Raw genomic sequence first — 24,917 nt, forward strand, 5'->3', positions numbered from 1 at the left:
CTTAATCAAACTGACAGAAATGCTTAGCATACCAAGATATTATACATGAGCACTTTGGAGACAGTTCAGGTCTTGTATGCAAATGTTCACAGCTTCTATAGTGATCTAAATGCAAAATTTGGATGTCCTCTGAAAGTGCTGATTAAATACATTGAATTATTAATGTACAAATACTCTGTAAACTGAAGATAGATACACAGGCTTCGAGGTGGGGTTTTCTGAATCAAAACATTCTACAAATAAAGGTAGAATGAATGCATAATGAAAGAAACTTGCAAGCTTAACAGTAAGATCAAATGGTTACTTGTGACATTGTAAGTTGTCTACTCATGAGGTGTTGTTTTTTTTACCTACACTCATGATGTGCAAGGGCCAGTTACACTTGAGACAATTTTTCTGATCATTATCATGTGTGGAGAACGTTTTCACACAGAAATAAACCAGAGTGTGCTGAGTCGTTCAGTGCTGTCCATACACCCAGCAACATACAACAAAGTGGTGAGTCCACTGCAGATGGGAACAATAAGCATTCCAAACCAACCAAAACAAGATAAACCTGCAATATTTCTGTCAGTTGGACATCTCTACAATAGAACTACCTTGAGAAACTATTTTTACTGAAGTTCACAGCTGTCCTGTTAGATGTTTATGACTGCCATATTCTTTAGAGAAACAAAACAAGATTTTCTACTGGAAGATGCTGTTCTCTTTAACAGAAGGCTACATTATTCAGTATCTCCAATGGGAACGTCAGCTAATCTAAACATTTTTACCTTGTTGACAGCTTAACTTTCAAGTCATCTTCAGAGGTTTTGATTAAACTGGGAATATGCTCCGAACAGCTCAGTTGTATCCATAAGATCAAATTTCCCACAGGACATCTTGAATGATCTTGTTGGTCAAATACGACTTTCAAAACAGTGAAAGATGGATAGTACAGACTGAATGAAATTCAAAATAGTGTATTTGACAGATACTGGGGAGGTGTTGGTGACACCTCCTTAGATGTGTGGAAAGCTCTCTCAACAAAGATTGAAATCTTCATTCCTTCCCAACTTATGCTAGTGCTACCAATTATTATTGAAATTGTTTTCAGGGAAAAAATAAACATACAGCACATGTAGAAATACCTTTTAGATTCTGAAAAAAATTAGATTACCTCTTGAGATGTTAACCTTTCGAATCCCTTGCAGCATGTGCGTGATCTGTTCTTTGAAGAATTACAACCAACCAACCAACCAACCTACCAAAACCTACCAAATTAATTCATCAATGGGATAATTCTTTTGTTCTACACCGTACTCTGAACAATATATAATTGAAATCTCAGAGATATATGTCATGGATACAGTACTTTTTTTCTATTTATTTCTAATTATTTCAGACATATATGTGAGTAGAGTCTTTTCTACACTGGATTAAGTAGTTATTTGTACGTAAGATTTATCTTCTTTCAAGGTGATCAACCACCTAACACATTTTGTAAATTAAATGGCATAAGAATTAGGATGAAGAACTTCAGACATTATTGTGAAGAATATCTGCTTAAAAAGGGAAACTGTGAGAGCCTCGTTAGTGAGATTTCATATGCATATGTACCTAAGCATTGGCCATTCCATTTAGGCTGCATTAAAAATCTAGGTCTCATGAGATATAAAATAATGCAATAGAATACAAAATGGATCCATAGCAGAAACAATACTAATGTATGCTTTTCTACTGTAATGTGCATACCATGAGACAATTATTTCTAAAATATAAGAATTAATTTGTATTAATAATGCCTACAAAGACAATTGAAATTTACCTACATCTTTACATTGTTCAAAGTGCAGTGATAAAGCTTATAATTAACAATATAAAATTAGATCTTTTAAAAATTATATTAATTGAAAATGTGGATGTTTGAACAGAAGCTGGTTGTATCAGCTGGGGAAAAGTCAACGTGTTTAAAAGCAAGGATTTTAATACTTTACAGTCAACCTTGATTTAAGAAGTCATGATGACTACTTTAATATTGCCTGAATTTCACTTCCAATTTTAGAGGGAATTTTTGAGATGCAAAGACATTATTCTTTAGCATGGAAGAATACATAATGAATGGATAATAGAGAAGAAGAATGTGCATTAGCACATACTAAAAGCAAAAGCTGTTTAGTATAATATTTATGTTTGCAGCTATCCAGCTTTGAGGGCAACAAGGACTCACATTCAGGAACAGACATTTATCTATAGTGAAATCTTTTATTTTAGTAAGGATAGAAGACAACTATACTTTTTAATGTTGCACGATGTCTTTCAATAGGCAATTGATTCCAAGCTGTAACCAAAGAATTTATATATTGTGTATCTGCTTTGAGCAGCAATCATCAACAGGATCAGGTATAAAAATTCCAATCACATTATTGACAAGCATACAAAGAGCCTTCTGCTTCCCATGAAGTGAATGATGAAACATTACAGTGAAAGAATTCTATTGAACACAGATAGGATTCATCAGGTATTTTGAGAAGCAAAGGAAAATGCGTAATTGCTTTTCATTCTTCCACACACACACACACACACACACACAAAAAAAAAAAAAAAAAAAAAAAAAAAAAAAAAAAAAAGAATTGATTTTGTAAGTTCAGTGAGAATTTCTTTGCTGGTTGTTACTATTTTTTTCTAAGCTACCTAGCTCTAACCATCTTCTGAATAAATAGCTCATTAGTATTCTTATTTTGCTCCTGAAACATTTAATTATCTTTTGCATAATGGGAATAGCTTATCACTATAAATGTTTTTCTGCTAGGGACTGCAATTTTTCTCTGGAAAAAGCTCTTCTCTACCAACTTGCAATAGAGTTTATGCAGAAACCTGCACTTTACATTCTTTCAGAACTCAAATATTACAATTGAAGTGATGTTCTGTGGAACACTCTGGAATCTCTCTAGAATCAATATAAAATCAGTGTACTGCTGGCTCCGGGAAGCCTGATCTGGTGGTTGGTGACCCTGTCCATAGCAGGGGGATTGAAACCAGATGATCATTGTGGTCCTTTTCAACCCAGGCCATTCTGTGATTATGATTCTATGATTTTATCAGTAATATATATAAGTACATTAAGAGCATTCTAAGGGGCAAATGAAGATGCAGATGTGCTCCCTGCATAGTACTGATGATGACAGACAATTTTAGGAGAGTCAAATTCTATTTGTCAAGAGAGTTAAATGAATGCTTTAAATGGCTTTAAGGCCACATAAAAAACAATCCAAAAGACAAAAAAGAGCTGGTACTGTCTCTCCTTCTTCTATCCTGTGCCAACACTAAATCCAGTATAATGGGAATTCTGTTCTACTATTTTAGATCTCCATAAGAAATTAATATGTATTCTATATGAGGAGAACTATTTCTAAATCTTGTTAAGAAGCATTTTTTTCACACCTGCATAAATATACAATATGTTAGAATCCTTTCTGACAGTAGTTGGTGTGGATCACATACGTAGCCAAATATTTCTTTTTAAGTTTTTCTGTTGGTTTACTTATTTCCTTAAGTCTTTCCTGATGACAGACACAATGTTTTCTTCAATAAAAGCAATGTTTGATACCTATCTAAGCATGCAAAGATGCAAGCAACCAGAAGAGAAAGCTTTTATGAATAATTTTTCTAATACATTTGAACTTTTTATAACAATTAAGGAAAAGAACAGTGTAAAAAACGAACATAAGGATTTGATCACCAGGAAATTAAATCAGTGCATCAGAATTGCTATAACAGCAATAAGAAGCAACTGCAGGTATGCTAAAAATATTTAGATTATGATGCAAAAAAATGCAGCATATAAAGTTCCTTCTCTTTCAGCAAATATAGTCTTAGACAATCATGCTTACAGGTACACATTAAGAACTGTTTTCAGATCTTCAGTTGCTGTGTTCCTATCATCAGCTTATCCAAAGACAGACTTTATCAGACCAATACCAGAGAATCTACATAAAAAAGTGTTTTCTAGAAAACAAACAAACAAACAACAACAACAACAAAAAACTAAAGAGGAAACAGAAGAGAATTCATGCTTTTCTTAAAGGTTTTTTGGAGACAAGTTCACAGGTCTAGTATATTGAATAAGCATGAGTTTTAGGGAAAGGATCACTGAGAGTACTCAGCATATGTTAGCAAACATATTTGATGTGATACAGTATTTACAAGTCAAAAGATTAAAAGCAAAGTGAAGTGTCATGTTAAATAAAATCTGAAAATACAAAATGAAAGAACTGGGGTACACAAGAAAGAAAGAACAAAGAGAAACAAATGGCTGAAGTTTTAGTCTGCAAAGAAGGCATATATTTAAATCAAGATTGTGATGAGTCTGCAAACTGAAGAACCTTAAACGAGAGAAGGATGTGGATGGTAAGATAAAACAAGGATAAATCCAAACACTTTAAACGTAGTGACAGCAGCACTAAAAATGAAGGCAATAAAAATTTCAAAGCCAAAAGAACATCAAAGTCTTCCAGCTACATAGTCAGTCTGAATCAAAATGCAACTAAGGTGGAGAATTGTCATCAGAAACAAAAAAGCTAAGAGATCTTTCAGTACCGAAATGTACACTAAAAACTGAGGGAAGAAGACTCATTCACTAAACTGTAAAGTCCAATTTTCCATGGAGATGTCAAAATAGGAGTTAGACTACTATTTACTTCCTGTTAAAGGCTACCTAGCATAGACTAGATTTTAATGACCACTTTAACAGTTAAACAATACAAAATTAGATAATGGAAAACAGATAAATCAATTCTTTAAGCAGCGTTTTCTTATAGTACTGCCAAGAAAATAAATAAATAAAGAAAGACTTCAATACTATTAGAGGATTCAACATACAGCACCCTATGTGCCTTCATTTGTATTAAAAGATTTCACAGATGCCTGAAAAGCAAATGAAATTCACAAGAGATGGCTTAATGTGTTTCAAATATTGGAAAAGGTAGAAGGACAACGTTGAAAATCCAGCTATTTGATTGAAATCCTGCCAATGTTCAGGCACCTATTATATCTCTGCAAAAATATAATTTCTTTCAGGACAACAGAGATTTGAGCTTTAAGATGGCTCCATACTGAGCATTTCAGATAAGTATCAAATTCTCATTTGTTCCCCTTTTTCAACAGTCCTTTCCAAGCCCCATGATTCTGTAGTTTTGCAAATCACAGAATTTGGTTTTGTTTGCTTCCTACAAGCAAACCAGACTATGAAAAGCCATCCTTTTTGGAGGACATGCAATCTGGAAGCCTTACTGACTACTACTCACACAGAGAGATAGCCAAACTTAGACTGAAAGTACATAGGTTCCTTCAAAATTAATGCTTCCTATTTAATTCCACAGAAAATACAACAGATACTAAGAACACAATAACACTAGTTAATAGAGCAAATTCTCAGCTACAAAAATCTACTTTTCAACACAGTCACCACCATCAGCAATGCATTTTCTCCAGTGATGAATAAGAGTCTGCATAACAGCTTTTGTTTAAGACAGGGCTGTGCAAACTCAACTAATTAGGTAGCTCATTAAGATTTGGATTTATGAATACTTGGCAGCGCCTCATCTTGTAAAAGCCACGATCGCCTCCTCTAGCTTCCTTTACTTTCTCTGTCTCCCTCCCACACTGTAGTACTGTCACTGTGACTCATGTTTCCTATACACCACACAGCCCACCACCAGCATACTTAAACCTGACATAAAAGTTGTACCTATGCTATTAGGTGGCCTTTTAGCTGGAATACTTATGACTGAGCAGCTGACCACTGCCCTACAGCTTCTGGACAGACCAGGCAACATATACTGCTCAATGTTCACTGTGTAAGATATGTAAACCACTACATAGGCACACTAAAGCTAGATTTGGCCCAAAGGAGCCTGAACACAGACTAAATGTGATAAAAAGCTCAGTACAGCAGTAGGGTAATTGAGTGCACAATGAGCTGTGCAGTTAATGCTGTACTGGTACCTATACCCAGCAGTACTGGTTTAGAAGTGACATGATTGCATCCTATATACATTTTCTTTTGTAGACAAAAGAAGCACGATTCCTTATTTTACTGGTTTTGGCTACAACTACAGTGTAATTTGTCCTTGTGCAAGTGGAGATCTTTCAGAAGATGACTTTTATCTCAAATACCAATTGGATTCCTAGTTTGAATACTTAAACAGATTATCTGTTAGGCCATCTCCTTTCCTGTTTTAAATGTTCAGGTTTCAGATCCATGGTAGTGCTCTCTATTTACTGTGAAGTTTTCAAGGATACCTAAAACCCCAATGTCTAAAAAAAAAATCTAAACCACATTTCCTACCATTTAACTTAAAAATACAAACCAAACCAACCAAACAAACAAAAAACACTTTAATTCTATTTTTATCATTTTTTAAAAGCAACACGGAAATTTACACATTGATTTTTCACTCTGTTGATCATTTTTATGGTCAAACATACACTAACCACAATACTTATTTTGTGTATGTTAGAAAAAACACACTCCCAGGTTCAATTTATTTTTCACCAGAAAGTCATTACAAATTTCATAATAATAAATTATAAACAAGAAAGATTTCTAGTAAACTCAAAAGAATAAATTTAGAAAGTAATACCTGAAACTACACCGACTCCATCATCACAGTCATAATCAGAGACTTCACTGTCACTGATTCGTTTGGACCCTGTCAAAATAACAACAAAAACAGACATCAGTTATCTTCCTGTAAAGCAGAACTATCTTGAGCCAAGCCTATAAATAAATAACAAGATCTCATATCAGATAATTAAGCATTAATATAAATGTAAAGGATATTATTGATGTCATATTATTGCAAATGTATTATAGTTCCAACTATTCTCATCTAAATGTTTAATGTAATATACAAAGAAATGGTGAAATACAGCTCTGCAACATTATTTGTATGTTGCTTGCAGATACTTCATATGTATATCCATTCATTCCATATCAAAGTAAGTACCACACTATTTGTCTTCCAAATTTTCACATACAAGGCATCACCCCTTCCCAGAGCATCTGAGTACCAGAAAAAAATGAATGGTAATGATCATATCAAATGAATGCAGAACTTTTTTTGGGGATTTAGTAAGCATTAACAGGTGAAAAGGCTGCTACACACATGAAGTGCGTTCTGAAAAACAAAATCTCCTTGTGACACTTTGGAGGATGTAAGCTATTAAATGCTATACAGGAGTGTACCTGTCAAAACAGACGGAGCTTAGTTGGCAAAAGTAGATCCTACATCTACAATTAGCACAAAAAATTAGGTCGTGTAGGACAAATACACACGTTAATTTGTTTAGCTTTATCCTTCTTCTGTCTACTGGGGCCACTTTTGAACAGCATTTGATTGTTGCCATCAGGACAAAGCACTGGTATGTCAAAATGGCAATGATGATTACTCATTTACATGTTTTAGTTGTGAGAATCCCTGTTGCGCACAATGGTGTGCTTGCTCCAGTTCTCTAGATGTCTAAAAATAGTAAGTAGTAGGTAGGAGGTTTAATCTGATTGTTCAATTATGTGTAAGATTTTTTAATCCTGACATAGGATGATTTCTTCTAAAAAACAAATGGGAAAAAAAAAAAAATCAAGTAAAAACTGAGAGTAAACTTAAGGCAGCTCAGGACAAGGCAGGATCAACGTTCTACTTGGGTGACTGGCACAGAATGACGCCCAGCCTCCCCTCCCAACAGAATACTCAGAGAATGAGTGCCAACAGGGGGTATGCAAAAATAAAAACACTTCTCAATTTAAAGCGTTATTACATGAGAAATTACTTGTACCATAAGAAGTGCTGCTGTCTACCAGACAGTCTAGTGTCTACTGATCTACAGAGGAAGGCTATTCCTTACTGTAAAGAGTCTGCTGACAAGGGCTGCAGAGTTGTCTTCCCAACTGCACCTTCAAGCTTTCAGCAAGCAGTGGTCTTGGCAACTGAGACTTCCACTAAGCTATCTTTACCCTAACAGTGACAAACAAACCCATCCTTCAGAAATTCCTATTTCTATCTGAGTCAAGGTATCTCTTAAGTCTCTCTAATATGCTATGTCATTATGTCCTGCAGTCTAATTATATACTGTGTGAAGTAGATTCCCTCCACTTCATTGCCACTGCACAGTGCCAGACAGTGCCTCTGAACTTTGGTGTGCAGAGAAACACGAATCAGAGCTCTGTATTCTCCACCTCACAGTCTTTTTGGAGGGCACTAAGTATTGCTGTTTAGTTCCTCTGCATATGCAAAACATCCCATGAATCTGCATCTGATTGCTTATGCATTGTTTGTTTCTTTTCTAGTTATTCTGCACCCTTATGAGAATTCAGAAATGACCTGGGCAGTCAAGATGTCAGCATATGAATTTGTAAACCAGACTTCACACTATTTCCTTTTGGATAAAAATCATTCTGTTAAAAGTTATTCAACTAGAAAATGGTGGAAGTGTAACATTTTTTTGTTTACTTTACTTCCTATCAGAACAATCCAGACTGTCATTATGTCACATTATTTCAAGAAAATAATATAAATTGTCATTAATTAAATGCAAAAAAAAAAAGTTGATGACTTTTTTCTCTCTACAATAAAAGCCATGTCTTGGTTTCCAATGTCTTTCAATTCTGACATAGTATTAATATTAATTCTATTTATTTTAAATGCTTTGGATTAGCCATCTAACACTGAGGAGGGGAAAAGATGTGTTTAAATCCAAGTAGAAGCAACTATAATATTTCTTTAAAACAAGAAAAAACAAGTAACTACAATGAGTGCTTAAGAAATCCTTGAACATGAGGGCAGGAGTGAAGGAAAAGTTTTCATTCTCCTAATGGATTTTCTTTTAATCAGGATAATTTCTCGGAAGATATTCAGTCTGAAGATTTTTTTTAGTTATAGTATAGAGACCCAATGACAAGCTCAAATTCACATGATTAAATAAGATGGATTAGATTTGTGACTAAATAGTTGAGCAAGAGAGTCCCATTGGTCTGGCTGGGATTTGGCTGGGAACAATGAGGCAGAACTTCCCAAAGGGGTGCAGAGCAGAGTCATTCTGGCCTCTTTGGTAACCTTGGCTCTGACCTGGAAGTGGAACAGCAGCTGCTGTGCAGAGACACCGACAGCAGCTCTCAGGCTCTGCTGCTAATCAAGGACTGGGGAATGAGAAGATCGGGCAACTGGTGCTCATCACTACATCAATGCCTGAATGGGTTTGTACTGTGAAAGATATGAAAGAGTTGAGTGAACTATGATTTGACTGAATGTCTTTCATCACCTCGCTCTTCCCTGAATTAATTAATTACAACTGAGGCTGATTTTATTTATATTTACAACTGAATATATTCACTTTAACATATTTTTAGAATATTATCTTTCATAACCTGGAGGAAAAATTCACTTCTCTGAGGATAAAATAGCCAACTGTTGTCACAGTGGACTGAAGATTTCCACTGGGAAACAAAAATACAAGTGTCTCTCCTTCTGTCCCCTCAAGTCCCCATCCACCTTTTCCCAGATTTTCCTCAGTCCACTTTCAGGATCTAGAGACCATCTTCTCTTTTTATATAATGAATTCTGCCTTCAATCTCAGCACTCAACTAAGCTGCAAGGAAAAAACAGGGCACTGGGAAGGTGATTGGCCCAGGATCAAGACCTGCCCTAAGGATGGGCACAGAGAAAGAAGAACCATGTTTCAGAGCTTTCTCCAGCTGCTACTCCTGCAAAGAGGCCTGTGTCTTTTAACAGCTTTAAAATGTGGTTTTAAACATTGGTTAGAAGTCATTTAAATTGAGATTTCTTACTTGCCTTTGTCCTTGGAAATCAATGTTTTCAGGAAGGACAGAGGAAGAAAAACGCATCTATTAAATCTGTAATGTCAAGAATTACTGCCTGGAATATGTAACTTTTGCAAATTAATCACATTAAACTTATTTACAATATCTTCCATTAACATCAGAAATTGAACAGATTAGAAGGTCCACAGGTCAAAATCCTTTACTGAACTGAGTATCCAAAATACAAGTGTAATTGCTGGCACCATAGTTCAAGACTTCTCATAAATTTTCCAAGAGTAATTTCATATGCTACGCATTCTAGCTGGTAATATTGCTTTTAACCTACTGACAATGTGAATTTGAATACATAGGCTGCAGTCCCTCCTTAACCATGTCTTTTCCAAATATGACTTCATTATCTTATTTTCATATCAAGTAATATCAACCACTGTCCATAAAACAGAGAAAGCACTCATAGTCTTTCTCATAATCTTTCTGGGAAGTGTGGCAATGAAGCCTCTCATCAACAAAGTATTCCAAAGGAACACAGCTAATGAGGCTGCAGTTTAGTGTTTTCAATGCATATTTAATGCATATTTTAAAATGTTCAACCAATATGTTATAAAATATGGTTGCATATTTCAAGAGTAAGAAGATGAAATCCTTTCTATAAAATTCAGAGTTATGCAAAGAGCTTGAGCTTGTAATACATGGGACGCTGAGTGCATCAAATAAGTGCACTCATGACAATGGTTTGTATGTCTTTGATGTATTTTAAATGTGAAGAATGATGATAATTAAGCCTCACTGCCACTGTACTTGAATATTCAAGTTATTACTAAACTACTCTTAGAGATATTATTACCATTTTGTCTGATAACTGGATGTTAGCAGTTCATAACTTCTGAATAAAAACAATACAGAAAACACTTGTTTCTGGTATAAGCCTGACCATAAGAGCAGCAAGTGAGATTCTAAACTCTATCATAGTCTATTTGACCAACCAACATAGAACTGACATGGATAGGAGATGAAATGAGTAATAAGAATAAGGTGTCAGGTTAAATAGAGAAAGAATGTCAGATATTTTAGCTCAGAAATTCTTTTCATCTTGTGGAAAGAAAGAGAAAGCAGACCAAGCTCCCAAGGAGGGGATCCTATCCATTACAACGTAGGAACATTTTACAAGGTTTGGTGAACTATTAGGGGGAACAGAGTATTGAAGCATGCTTGTATGATCTCCTTCCCCGAAGCTCAAAAAAGGCCTTTACAACCACTCAGAGCAACTTACTGTTACCGCTGTTTTTAATATATTCAAAGCTGACATATGCAACACCAGAGGGCCCGGGTTCGAATCCCCCTTGTGGCGCAAGGGGTAAAACTGCCTCTCTGCTACACTAGAGGGCTCGAATCCCAGGAGTTGGACTCGATGATCTCTAAGGTCCCTTCCAACTCGCATGATACTATGATACTATGATGATGATGATAAGCTACCCTAAAATCAGTCTTACAACAACTGTCCTAAGAATTTACTCTTTCATATTCATCCAACTTCTGCCTGGGGGTTCTTCATGTGAACTAATTTCTCATGCAGTCTCACTGTCTGCGTGTCAATCTGTCACTTCTTCCTGTGTTGTTGTTTTTGTTTTTTTTTTAAGTTTTTGACCAGTTTCATCTAAATTGTCAGACAGGTTTAAGTATCAAATGTGATTATGTTCCTACAGATCTTTGAAAAGGGTTGCAGAAATAAAAAGATATTGGAATCAGAAAAAGTAACAAAATCAAGGTAAAATTTGAGCACAAGTGGTGAAATCACACTAGTCACAGCAGACATATTCCGTTCCCAAGTGAAAATGCAAGACATGAGAGGGATCTAGGGATATTTCATGAGAGGAAGAAATGTGGGAGAATAAGGGTAAGTGTAATTGTAATGGAAACTAGGTTTTATTAGAACTGCTCTCAAGAAATGGTTTGGAGTTTGTAGGGAATCTGCATTAGCAGGGGTGTGGGACACAAAGATCTTTTGAAGTCACTCCCAACCCCTGCAATTCCACAATTCCATGATTCTGTGAATTCTTTTTCCTTTCTATGATAGCACTGGTTCTGTTTTCTTAAGAACGCGTGCTTCATTTCTTAAACTTAACTGAAAGATAATTAAATGAACCAATTCTCAATGAGATTCTCATAATTAAAACCACAGCAACTGCAAAAAGTCCCACATGAAAAGTGCTATGAAATTTAAGCTTGTAGAAAATTGACATTATGAATTTATTTATGCTTAATTAAGGGAAACTTCTCAGATAAAACAACTGGATTCATTACTGGGAATTTAAAGAAATGTTTAACTGTAAAAACATGTATCAATACAAATACTGATTTTGGTAGTACTTCACTTACCCCATGCTTCCATTCTAAAAATACTTACATTAGTTCTCAAACAACTATAATACAACAATGATCCTTTAAACAAAGCTTAAGCAAAATAGCATTTTCCTAGTACAGTTAATAAAGCTTACTACAGTTTGTTTACCTATCAAAGCTCTACCTAAATTAAAGGCAGACAAAGCAAGTAAAATGGTATCGTATTGCTCTAATATCAATACTGAGATGTCATGAGTGGAGAAACAAAGCCAACGAAGGACCTATGGCTGAAAAGCAGACATGTAAAGCCAAGGAACATTTAAGCAACTTAGCATCTGCACAATAGGTAGCAAAAGCACAACAATAAAATATCAAATTAAATTCTGCATGTATGTGGAAGCAATAAGCATTTCTGACATGCTGAAAGTTTACCTGAATTATATGAATATAAGCCTTTATCTGGAAAACAAATATTGAAATGAAGTAGTGTCAGGGAAAATTCCATGAATCGCTACATGTAACAGGGATGGTTAGAACCTTAAACTTCATCGTAACTGCTTCTGCAGACTGAAGAATTTGATACTTTAGGCCATATTCCAAAAGCAAAAATATCAATCAGATTTGACGAATTAAACCACAAAAACACCAATCACTTCTTGTTTGACATTTATATTCTGTAGTAATGGAGGACTGCAGGAGGTCAGTCATCTCAAATTCTCAAATGCAGCTGCTTATTTACTGTAAGCAAGCGTTAAACTTTTAAGGGCAAAACATATACTGAACTAATTAAACAAGTTGCTACCCTTAAGTGACTGTCTGGTGCTGTTGGCACCTCAGCAGAAGTTATTAGCAGAACTTTCCTGAAAGGCAGCTATGAACACTACTTTAAATAGTCAGTAGTGATCACTCAGTAGTGATGTTAAAGTCAATCTTTTGTCTCAGCTAGTCAGTGATTTGTTTTGGTAAAACTGAAAGCATGTGGTAAAAATGTACATAATAATACACAAATATATACATTGGTTAAAATGTATATACACGAATACCTTCTCTACATGATTTGTCAATGGTGAATTTAACACTCCTAATATGAGCACAGTGATTAAATATTTGCAGGATTTGGGAAGTAGTTTTCATTATTTAAGTCTGGCTCTTTGATTTATTATAGCTTTCCGTACAATCATGTCAGTATTCCTAAACATGACAGTACAAACAGTATGCAAAACAATGGGCACTAATGAAAATGTGAAATATTACTTTGCTTTTGTAAATGTGGCTTCCATGAGGTAACAGGAAGAAGCCAGGATGTCAAACTCATACAGATATGCTCTGGCTGTTAGCGAGACTCTATGAATGTTTTAACTTCTTACAGGCAGGCAGCAGTTTACAATTATCAATTAGCTATTGCAATGATCACAGACACCATTTGAGTAAGTGTAGCAGACCATAGGATATCACATTGCTAGAGAAAAAGGGAAAATGACAACTTCTTGCCAACCTATTGCCAACTATTAGGAATGTACTGGACAACCAAGTTCCTTCTGGCAAGCTGGAGTTTTTTCTGACGTTGGGCTACATACTGTTTAATATGTGTACATTATCACTAAATCATCTACTACCTTCAAATCGCAACTCTCTATCTTCAGACAGTATTTCTTGATATACAATTACTTTTTGTTACCTAGCTCTAGAATTCCATTAATTTCAAATACAACTATCGGGATTTTCTCAGAATGATTTACAAACATTTAGATCTGAGCTTCAATGGTTACATCTTTTCTAGCATTTGCATTTGTTGGCAGAAGTCTATTCCAGTTATTAATTGCATGAAAAATTGACTCATGTTTGGCTAGACAATTATGAAAAAGGGAATGCGGGAAAGTTTTTTAGTTTCCTCCAGCAAAGGTCCAAGAATGTCGTTAAAAATAAATCAATTAGCAAAGTCTAGAAATTATTTATATAATTTAAAAGGATGGTTTTTCTGAATGCAACTTCTGGAAAGATCTAGAAAATTGTGGAGCTTCTTTAAGAAGACAGGAATGTAGAAATAGTGAGATTATAATGGAACAAGGACTAGGGAAGCCATGGGTTTTTTTTTTTCCATATGGTCGCAACACAGAAAGGAAAATGAGTAATATTCAACTCATTTGAAGATTTCACCAGAGCCTTTAGAATTATATGAGAGTTTATTATGCAAAACGATTTAAAAAACGTACAATGACTTTAGTCAGAAAAGAAAGGTACTGCACGGATCTCTCTTGTTCAGAATCTTCTTAAATTTGACCCAATTGTTTACTTATCTGCTGCCTAACAAGGTTACTTTGTCCTACAGATCACGGTGTTTCAACAGAAAACATTGTTTTTCTGTCATTACATGGCAAAAGTGTAGTTTAATAACACAACTTTATCAAGGAAACAGAGCAACAGAATTATAAGCAAAATTGAAATTCCCATAAACTGCTGCAGTGTTGATAAGATTTGAAATATTTTTGTAGTTTAATTACAATTTAATAAGGTTTAGTTTTATTGTTTTTAGGATGAAATAATTAACTTCTTAAATATTTTTTTTTAATTGGGAAAAATAAAAATATTTTGATAGTTTAAGGCCTTTTCAGACACCCCTGTATCATGTTAAATACCTTTTTATTAAAGTATTTAATAAACCATAGATGTACAATAAATATAATTAAATCATAGGTGCATAATAGATCTAATACTGGTGTATATATATATGTGCATATCCATATTCTATGAAGAAAACATCAGTGCATGCAAACAAAGATAACATGCTCAAGGCCTGTGCTTCATAAAAGAAAAAGAAAGAAAAATTAAGGAGAAAGCATGAAAGAGAAATATAAGTTCCATTGCCTCTCTAGGGTAAACTTCTTATAAAATATTTACCATTCATAGTCTGTGCCACTGACCATAAAATGCTCCATATTATAATTTGAAAAAAAAGTAATTGATGTATGTTTCCATTAAGCACAACCTGCTTACCTATTAGTAAAAAGCATTATTATGATACCCTCATCTAAGATGCACTTACATTGATTTAAAAGTATCATACAGACTTATGATATCCACAACGTTTTAAAAGGAAATTGCTGAGACAGCAGGATCCTGCTTCTCAAAGTAAAATCCTGAGTTCCAAAGAACTCTATAGCTTTCATCGGAATACACAGTTTTGCAATGCAGGGCCTCAGGTCTCAGATGCACTGTAATTAATTATTATTAAACTTCAATTATTTTGATACTACCACGATTAGCTCTTTATGTTTTAGGATATAGACTTGAAATTTTAACCGCTAGATAATGGAAAAGAGGACTTGACATGACACATAAAAGCACTCAATCCATCTCTGACTTGATGATACAGTTACGGAATATAAATAAGTCAATAAAAAGCCTTGGCAACCAGCAATGACAAGTCCATCTAAAAAAGTTATTTTCAAAAATGAATAAGCAATATGGTGAAGAAGTACTCTGTGAATTCATTCTATTCATTTGGTGTTTCTAGTTGTATGTGATAACTTTTAGCATGTTGAAATCTAATCAAAGGAATAAAGCTGAACATATTATTCAGAATATTTTGCTTACACACTATGAATATATTTTCATTCCTCTCTGAACACATGCATACAATTTGGAAAAGTAATGCTATACATGGCTTTTTAATTGCTACATCCATATTTCTTTTGTATTTTTCTTTTGTAAATACCCTCTATTTGCATCCCCGGAAAAAAATTGGGACAATAATCACTCTTCCATCTCTTGTTTGGTCAAGAAATAGTCAAGAAAGTCAACAAATAAAGTTATCAATGACTTTAAACCCCAGGGTAGCAAAACTCAAATCACTTAGAAGAAAGCTACTTCACAGTTTTATAATTAACAGCTATTTTGATTCTGACTGATTTTTCTGGTGTTCAGATCTGGATAAAACAGCATTTTGAGGACCATCTTGGACTTTAAGACTCTGATTTCCAAACACCGCCATTTCTGTAACCTCGTAGACAATATTTTCAGAAGAGTTTACTGCACGTAGATTCACTACTTTTCCATGATGGAGAATGCTTAAAATACAAAACATCTTTTTTAAACAGTACTGTGCATTCACCGCTTATTTAGGGCAATGAAGCTGGTGAGGGCTCCGAAGCACAAGTCTTATGAGGAGCAGCTGAGGGTACTGGGATTGTTCAACCTGGAGAAGAGGCCTCATTGCTCTCAGGGGAGACCTCATTGCTCTCTACAACTGCCTGAAAGGGGGCTGTGGTGAGGTGGAGGTCAACCTCTTCTCCCATGTAACTAGTGATAGGACTAGGTCGGATGGCCTCAAGAGTTGTGCCATGGGAGGTTCAGGTTGGGTATCAGGAACCATTTATTCTCAGAAAGAGTGGTGAAGTATTGGCACTGTCTGCCTAGGGAGGTGGTGGAGTCATCAGCCCTGGCAGTCTTCAAGAGACGTTCAGATGTGCCACCAAGGGACATGGGCTAGTGGGAACTGGTGTTAGGTGAACAGTTGGACTGGATGATCTTGAAAGCCTTTTCCAACCTTGTCGAATCTATGATTCTCATGATAACTAAAAATTCTATTTCCATTGGATACCTATGCTGTAACTAGGGACCCGAGACCGTCTGTTTTTTACTGTTTCTCACATTTCTTCCCTTCTTTTGACATTTAGCTGTTATAAGCACTGACTGCCTACACTCTCTGGTATGTAGATCAATAGTTCCGTCAGTTTGGCTTTAAAGCTACAAACTCTGACCTAGAACTAGTGACAGTTGTGTTTTTTAATCTTAGGAAACTGGGAACTCTTAAAATTCTTGTAGTTAAACAAAATAAGGGAAGATACTTAATAAAAAAAAATCAGAGTTTAATACAGAACAACAGGAAGAAAACTGTTGTACTTCAAAACACATGATAGTAGCCCAGTATCCTTTATCAACTAAGCATTATCAGCCCACGTTGCACAAATGTACATGTTATGTGAACATAACTTTAAAAGATTGAATAAGAATCTCTCTGATTCAATTTGGTGTCTGCTTTCTCCGTTCTGGAACCTGGGGACAAAGTAATTCCTCTTGATTTTCAATCCCATGTCAAAAACACTGAGGTAACACACTGATTGTAATGGAGTCAGTGCAGTATCCAAACCACATTCAATTTTCAGTGTAACCTGTAGTAAGTCTCTTACCTAACATGAGAAAGAAAATCAATAGTGTGGCCTAAGCAACTACAGGAATACTAAAATCTTTTTTTAAAATAATCTTTGCTGTTTAGAGTCACTTTTCAGAGGCAATATAAAAAAAAAAAAAAAAATCAGTTGGCATACAACTCCACTTAATGAAGCCTGGAATTCTTGATGTATGCAAGTACTATGTAAAATATTTTAAAAAATTGAAGCTAGTTCAAAGATTCAAAAATTAACCTCAAGAGAAGGTGAACAGCTGGCTTCCATCACTCTACACCACAACACGATGCCCACTCCAAGATACCGAGAGATAAAAAGATGTGGAAACTAAGCTACTGACTCTCCTTGAAAGCTGGTTCATGGAAGACATTGCATATTGGACTCTGTGAGAAGCTCACCCTGTGCTGCTGGCTACCTGTAAACATGGGAGTTCAGTCTTCAGGACTGACAATTTGCTCATCTTCAGAACACCAAAATTCAATGATACTAAAAAGAGAATAGCAGTAAGTGGTAAATGTAGGTGGTTCTTTTGAGCTACCTTCAGAGAATAACATTTAAATAATGCCTTTATACATATGTATTTGACAAATAAGAAAGCTTAGGTGTGTACATTCGTATTTATACAAACAACAAACAATCCCGTAATTCAAAATATATTGGTACTTCTCACACTAGCAATTTAGAGGGGTATACAATCAAGTACTTCTTTTCAAGACTCTTTTCAGCAGTACAGCAGTGCGTGGCTATGAAGAGGAAATGGCCACAGACTGAAGCACAATGTTCCACGCAAATGTGCATACGAACTTCTTCCCAGTGAGGGTGACGGAGCACTGGAACAGAATGCCTGGGGGGGCTGTGGAGTCTCCTTCTCTGTAGATATTCAGGACCCATCAGGACACCTACCTGTGCAACCTGGTCTAGGGAACCTGTTTTGCAGGGGCGTTGGACCTCCAAAAAACAGTAGAAGCAACAAGCTTCTATATGATGCTACTAATGTATTAAGGTTTAAGTCATAAGATGTTTTGTCTGGCCTTCGTCAGTCCACTGTAGTTTAGGTTGGGAAGGGATTTTTAGAGGATACCTGGTGCAACATCTGTTTCTGATTTAAATTCCAAAAGACATTCTTCTCTATTTGTCATGTAGTACAGTATTTTCAAACTGGAAATAATATGTAATACATAAGGATACAAGAAGCAAATATATTCCCAGAACACTAGAGAATATCCTTCCTCATGGAATCCTAGTCTCTGTAGGAAAGTGCATATCGAAAGGCATCAGAGAAGTTCCCCTGCCAATAGCTTATAATGCGCCTTTGGCTAAAATTTGTATATCATGAGGCATCCAATTATTGCTCTGGGAATAAGACTGAATCATCCTTCACTGAAAAGCAGGATTTCAACCTGAAACCTGAAGATTTGCTAAGTCCTTTCTTTTCCTCCTCATTTCATGAATGGTGTGATTTTTACGCTTAGCACAGTATTAAAACCTCACTGACTATCAAATTTTGTAATAATACCACTGAACAGATCTGTAAACAAGTTCCACTACTAATCTTTTCCAAAATCATTTACTACTTCATTCATTCTTCAGGGAATTTACTTATTGCACAGATGGGAATTGTTATAAAGAAAGAGGGTTTGTTTTCAAGATGGATTTTTTTTTTTTTTAAATGAATATTTCACAGATTTCAAATACAAATAGATACTGAAATGTCCAACTGGTCTGCAAGTATTTTTACATGGCAGAAAACTTACTATAAGTGTGGCAAGATGGCAAAAAGTACAGAGAAAAATAAATTGAAAAAAATTACATAAAGAACAGTTATGGTCCTTGACAAAACGGAAGGCAAAATAATTGAAAAAGTGCTTTTTATCTGTTAACTAGCATTTCTTTCGCTCTTTTAAGGGTCTGTATAATCTTACAACTTGAAGGCTATGCACTTCAACTCACAGTTAATGTAACTATCAGAACATTATGATATGGAGCATTTTAGTTCTTCTCATCAACTAGTGCACAGACACAAAAACTACTAACTACTTTTAATACTTACATACCAGAAAGCAATTAATAGAGGGTCCACAGAGAACACAGCAAATATGCAAGCTTATTTGTGAGCCTACACAGTTATAAGCTTCTGTGAGTTTGTGGGTGTTACCACAAACACACATACACACCCATGTGCAATGTCCAAATAAAATTCAAAGACTCTTTGAAATAGTTTTCCCCCTTATTTTCCTGCACAAATTATCTTTTAGAATAATATAAGATTTTTCACAGTGTCACTTGACACTTTGTATTGTTCATTCAATGAAAGATAGCTTTGAATCACTGAGAGCAGTGAGCAGTTAAACTAAAGAAACAACACAGCATTAAGGAAACAGATTTTCACCAATCAATGTCTTATTCTTATGTATCTACTTCCATTAGCACACCGTAGTTATTCTATTTTCAGATATTCTATTCTCAGAATATCTACTGGTAACATGAAACTATTGTGAATCAAGTCTACCAGACTCTATAAAATGGTAATACAAGAGACATTCCATTTGTGAATGTAACCACATAAGACTATTAAAACAAGGCAATAGGCCACAGCATTGCTTTCGTAACACATCTTATACTCAGGTTACTTTATTTTTAACAAGTTTTACCTAAAGAGAAACTTACCACATTTTCACTTTTGATTAAACTATGAAAAAATAAAAGCAATATGGGAGATAGGACTTTAAGATAAAAAGAGCAACCAGGTTGTCTCATAAGATAACAATGTTGTATTGTACAGTGTTCAATAATACCGTTTGTAACATTTCAGACCCTCAAAAGTAATCCTAAATGACTTGATTCATAACAGCTGCAAATGATCACACAAATTCCATCACCAGCTATCTACAAAAATTTAACATATTTTACACCTTAATCCAAACAAACTATGGATGGATAAAGCTAACAACCTACTTTGTAACCTCCGTGTGGGACTCTCACCATGGAGCTGTCTTCGTGGCAAATATGGTGAGGGATGGGGAAGTGGCAATGAAGAGACATCATGTGTTTGAAGTTTGTACCAGTGAGGTTCATCATCTAGCAGTGCTGTCTCTAACTCAATAAGAATCTAAAATAGAAAAAAAAAAAAAAAAGGATTAAAGTAGGAAACCCTCATATAACAGCATTTTTAAATACATATGTTCATGAATTTTATTCTATTTTTCCCTTGCTTTTAAAGACTTCGTCTTTTAACTTGATGTGTTTGCTTTTTAAGTGCTGTTAAAATCCTGCACTTTACAAGAAGGCATTTTCTGTGCCCTTATAATATTAAATACACCAAAAAATTTTCACACAGCCTTTATTACTTTACAACAGCCTTAAAAGTATTCAGTCAACTTGTAGAGAGTGAAGGCCAGCAATATTCCAATATTCTGTTAAAATAAAAGTACGTGAAATGAGGACTTTAATATACATTTCTCAAACAAACTGAGAAACTGTGTGCATTCTGTTACTAAAACAGAAGAAATACAGAATCTCATACCAGTACCACGTGGCAATTACAACCTAATGAAATAAGTACAACTTAACAACTTTAAGCATCTGTGCTTTACTAATAATGACCTTATTATAAAATACTGTATCCTGCCTATAAACATGTGGACTAATGTATTCTTGTAACAAGTACCAATGATTGTATACCTCTCCTAAAAATTCACTTTCTTCCTCCCGAACTCGTGCTTGGTCCCAAAGGGTAATTTCTAACATTCGTTCTCTGAACTCTCTCCGGTGAACTGGAGAATAAATGAATGTCTGGTTCCATTTGGGTTCCAATGTTTTCTTTACTGTTTTTGTTCTTCTTTTGTTTTTATCACTGGAAAAAAAAAAACAAAAAACAAAAAAAAACAAAACAAAACAAAAAAAATCAAATATAATCTGTAATAACCGAATCATGGAAAGCAGCAAATTTTAAACCAACAGCACACTGTATTGTTATTGTTATGGAAATACTCCGATAATATATACCAGGATTTCTTCTTGATACAACAAAGTTCAGTGTATGCATTGGGGATAATTTGTAACTTGATATTAGAATCTGAAGTTAGCTGATTTCACAGTTCACACATCAATTCCAATTTAAAGAAATTCCCTGAAAAAAAAGAAATGGTTTTCTATATTTGTTTTGAAAACAGTAAACGTGGATTTTTCATAAATGCATGTACTTCTACTGATAGGATTCCCATGAGTCATAGACCAATAGTACTATGCATGCTCAAACAATGCTGGACACAGCAAAAATACACATTCTGGATAAGTAAGCCAGCTAAGACACCAGAAGCCCCAGGAGTACGTTACATAAACTCTTCCAGCAACACTGTCAGCAACAGCACTCTCAGAACAACTTCCAAGACAATCCTCTGGGCCACCAGGTTGAAGGCAGATCTCCTCCATGAGGCGAGCCTGACTTTTTGGAGCCTTATGCAAGGCTACCATGGGAATCCTGGGTCAGGCTCAAGGGTGTTGTTGAGAGCAATGTGTTTTCCAGAACATTTCTGCTTGAAAGAACTCATATTTTCTGATGAAAATGAATTTCACTAGAAAACACCCACACTCCTTCTATGGACAATATCGGGAAGAGTTCTCAGAATTATGCTTAATTTTAAACCTCCTGATTGCTCTGTGCAGCTGTGGCATTAAAATTAATGTGGATTTTTTAATATGGCAATGAAGTACTTGCATTCTTTGGAAGTACTTGCAATTGTAATATAGTTACTGTATTTATGAACAGTTACTTAGAAACTGGGTCAGCGTTAACTAATACATAATATTTTTAGACACATTATTAAAGCAAATTATGTAATTATTTTATTACAATAAACCTTGAAAACTGAAATAAGTTACACTGAACAAGCTTTTCCATTCAAATCTGTTTAATCAAAGAGAATTCTATATTTTCATCTAATTAAACGTTTGACTTATTTAAGCCTATTTTACCTCTAGCACGTTTTCTTCTCTTATGCAAGAAATATATTTTGCTTACATAGCTTTTACTTCTAAGGAAAATAAAATGAATTTTCCAGCCATATGACAACTTGCTGATTCTTATATATTTGATAGGAATCATGGAATAATTTCAGAAAAGTTCTGAACATTTCACATACATAGGAAGAAGGTGAAACAATTCTTGCAAAACACCAATTATTTTTTAAAAAAAATAAAAATCCATAGATTGCAATTGTACATTTTTTTCCTGCTTTGAATGGGAAAAACCAAACAGCTGGACTGATCAGTCTAGAAATCTGTGAACCTACCTTTGCAGCACTTTCTTTGCTCTAGGCAGGAATTACAGTCATAGGAAACAAGGGTTCTGTAGAACACTAAAAACATGCTTTGCAAATAACTATTTCTCATGCAATGTTTTATGCCTGTCTTTAATTTTCCATTCAGTATTTAACAAAATAGCCATTGAAAGTCAGTTAATATTCAGTGTCCATAGACACACTGCTGTTACGTAGCATGCTCAATTAAGAAAATTCAAACTGTAATATGTTTCCATAAGTGTATGACAGGTAAGCTTAGCTAATTCTTATTCAAACATTGTCTTTCTGTTCACCTTACCTTCTGTCTGGAAGAAAGTAAATTTTAACATAAGGATTCCTTGGCCTCCCATCTTCCCTCGAAGGAAGATCCTTTGCTCCTAGTATTGTCACTATTAACTGATGACCAACCTTGTCGTACCACAGTTTTATCTGTAATAAGAAAATATTAATTAGTGGACTCATTTCTAAAACAAAGTACCATATTAATTTTTAAATTAAATTTACTCATTAGCTTCTATTTACGTTGGCGGCTTAAGCACAAATATTGCATACTAGTTTGTATTTGTAGTAAAGCGGAAAAATATATTCATACTATAACAGTTTCAGAATGCACCTGGAGTTACTCATTTTTAGAACCTTTTACAATGTATACATTATTTCACACTATCTTTTTTCTCATGGTATTAGGGTTAGGATTATTGTTTCTTGGCAGTGTAATGCATTACTTGGGAATGTAATGTATTACTTGCATTATTGATGTATGGCATTCATTTATATACATTACCAGGGATTTTATGCGCAATGAATGAATGTACGTTTATGCCCTGTTGTGCAGGAAAGACCACAGGATAAGGTCAAAATAAGCCCTCAAAAGTTAAGAGAGAGGTTCAGTAGAACAACCCTCTTCCCAATCAAATTCAACAACAACAAGGCAAAAACTAACATTACTGATCTGTAGAAATCATTATTAAGCAGTCTTTGACTTTGTCTAGCAAACATCTTCACTATGTTCATTAAGTGCTGCTGTTTAGCTATTCTAGTTTGAATAATATAGACACAAATGTATCATTCGAGGAGAGGACAGACCTGCTTTACAGCACTATCTGTGTCATGGGTTATGGTACAGGTAGGACAAAACAAGGTTTTTCAAATAGCCAGGGAGAGATTACTTGGGAGTACCACTGAGACAGCATTAACTGCAACTTACAGAGAAAGCTCCCTTCATGGCCAGTTTGATGGACATTTAAAGAAGTTCCCTCCCTGAATTTATGGGAATGAGGGTTATTCCTGGCTTCACAAAAAGCAGTGTTCCTTTAGGCACAAGTACACTCTAGATAAGGTAAATGCCAATAAACCCCAGCTAAGGTAAACATCAGAGGTATATACACTTTCTGTGGAGTATCATTTCAGATACGAGATCTTCACCTGCTACTACAGCTTCTCATCTTCAGCATTTCAGTGATTTAGAGAAAGGTCTTGACACAGTTCTCAAGACCTTTGACCAATCAACAAGAGACTCATTTAGCTTTCTGTTGTTCCTAATTAATGAAATAATTGAGATGACAGCAAGAAATACCAACTCATTTGTTGGTGGTAGTTTACTTCTTTGTACGCCATTAGAGTTCAGGAATACCCATCCTACAGCCACCAATGAGCAGCATTTAGACTTCAGAAGAGGGTGGATAGAAATCGAGTATTATCATGCTATTAGCCCTTCTACTGACTTTCTTGTACAAATAGTAAAAGTGTTTTTTGACTACTGAAGTAGGAAATGGCGTGACAGAAATTAATAAGTTTCTGAAGACACTTCTAGATGTTCTTCTTCCATGCCTGCAAAGCAAGGGAATTTGTCAATATTTCTCTAAATTGATAATATCTGGACTACAGATCTGACCTACAGATAACAAGTAGAAAGCTTAGCTCCAACAATATGAGCATCAACAATATGAACCTGAAGAGAAGCTTTGCTGACTTCTGCAGTGCATGTCAAGTTAAATGTTCTCTGACCCTAAATAAATCCTCCTGCAAGGCAGTCCTTGAGCAAACAAGAGACTCATCGACTCTCAAACACTGGCTACACACCAAGGGGAGCTGCACTGAAGAAAATCTTCATCACCTGCCTTTTTCAGGGGAAAAATTAATTTTCCTTAAGCAGAATCCATTGTATTTATGATCCAGACACTATCATAAACTAAATGAAGGTAACAAAACCCACAACTAGATGCAAAAAATGCAACTACAATTATTCACTCATATTTAGGCTAAATATTTCTT

General features: G+C 35.0%; 1 protein-coding gene across 48 annotated transcripts in view; it reads right to left on the reverse strand.

Moving 5' to 3' along the window:
* Nucleotides 1-24,917, reverse strand: part of RIMS2 (regulating synaptic membrane exocytosis 2) — a 425,424-nt gene that overhangs the window by 155,206 nt on the left and 245,301 nt on the right. For 26 of the 48 annotated variants that reach the window (XM_072327906.1, XM_072327921.1, XM_072327930.1 and 23 more), the window contains 4 exons: nt 22,942-23,072; nt 21,025-21,196; nt 20,299-20,452; nt 6,624-6,692 (listed from right to left, as the gene is read on the reverse strand). In XM_072327906.1, the coding sequence (XP_072184007.1) occupies nt 6,624-6,692; nt 20,299-20,452; nt 21,025-21,196; nt 22,942-23,072 (526 nt within the window). Of the gene's footprint in view, nt 1-6,623; nt 6,693-12,589; nt 12,617-20,298; nt 20,453-21,024; nt 21,197-22,941; nt 23,073-24,917 lie in introns of all 48 variants that reach the window. The other 22 variants (XM_072327904.1, XM_072327903.1, XM_072327902.1 and 19 more) reach the window with 1 other exon arrangement.

This window comes from Excalfactoria chinensis, chromosome 2 (assembly GCF_039878825.1).
Source record: "Excalfactoria chinensis isolate bCotChi1 chromosome 2, bCotChi1.hap2, whole genome shotgun sequence".
In the NCBI taxonomy this organism is placed as follows: domain Eukaryota; kingdom Metazoa; phylum Chordata; class Aves; order Galliformes; family Phasianidae; genus Excalfactoria; species Excalfactoria chinensis.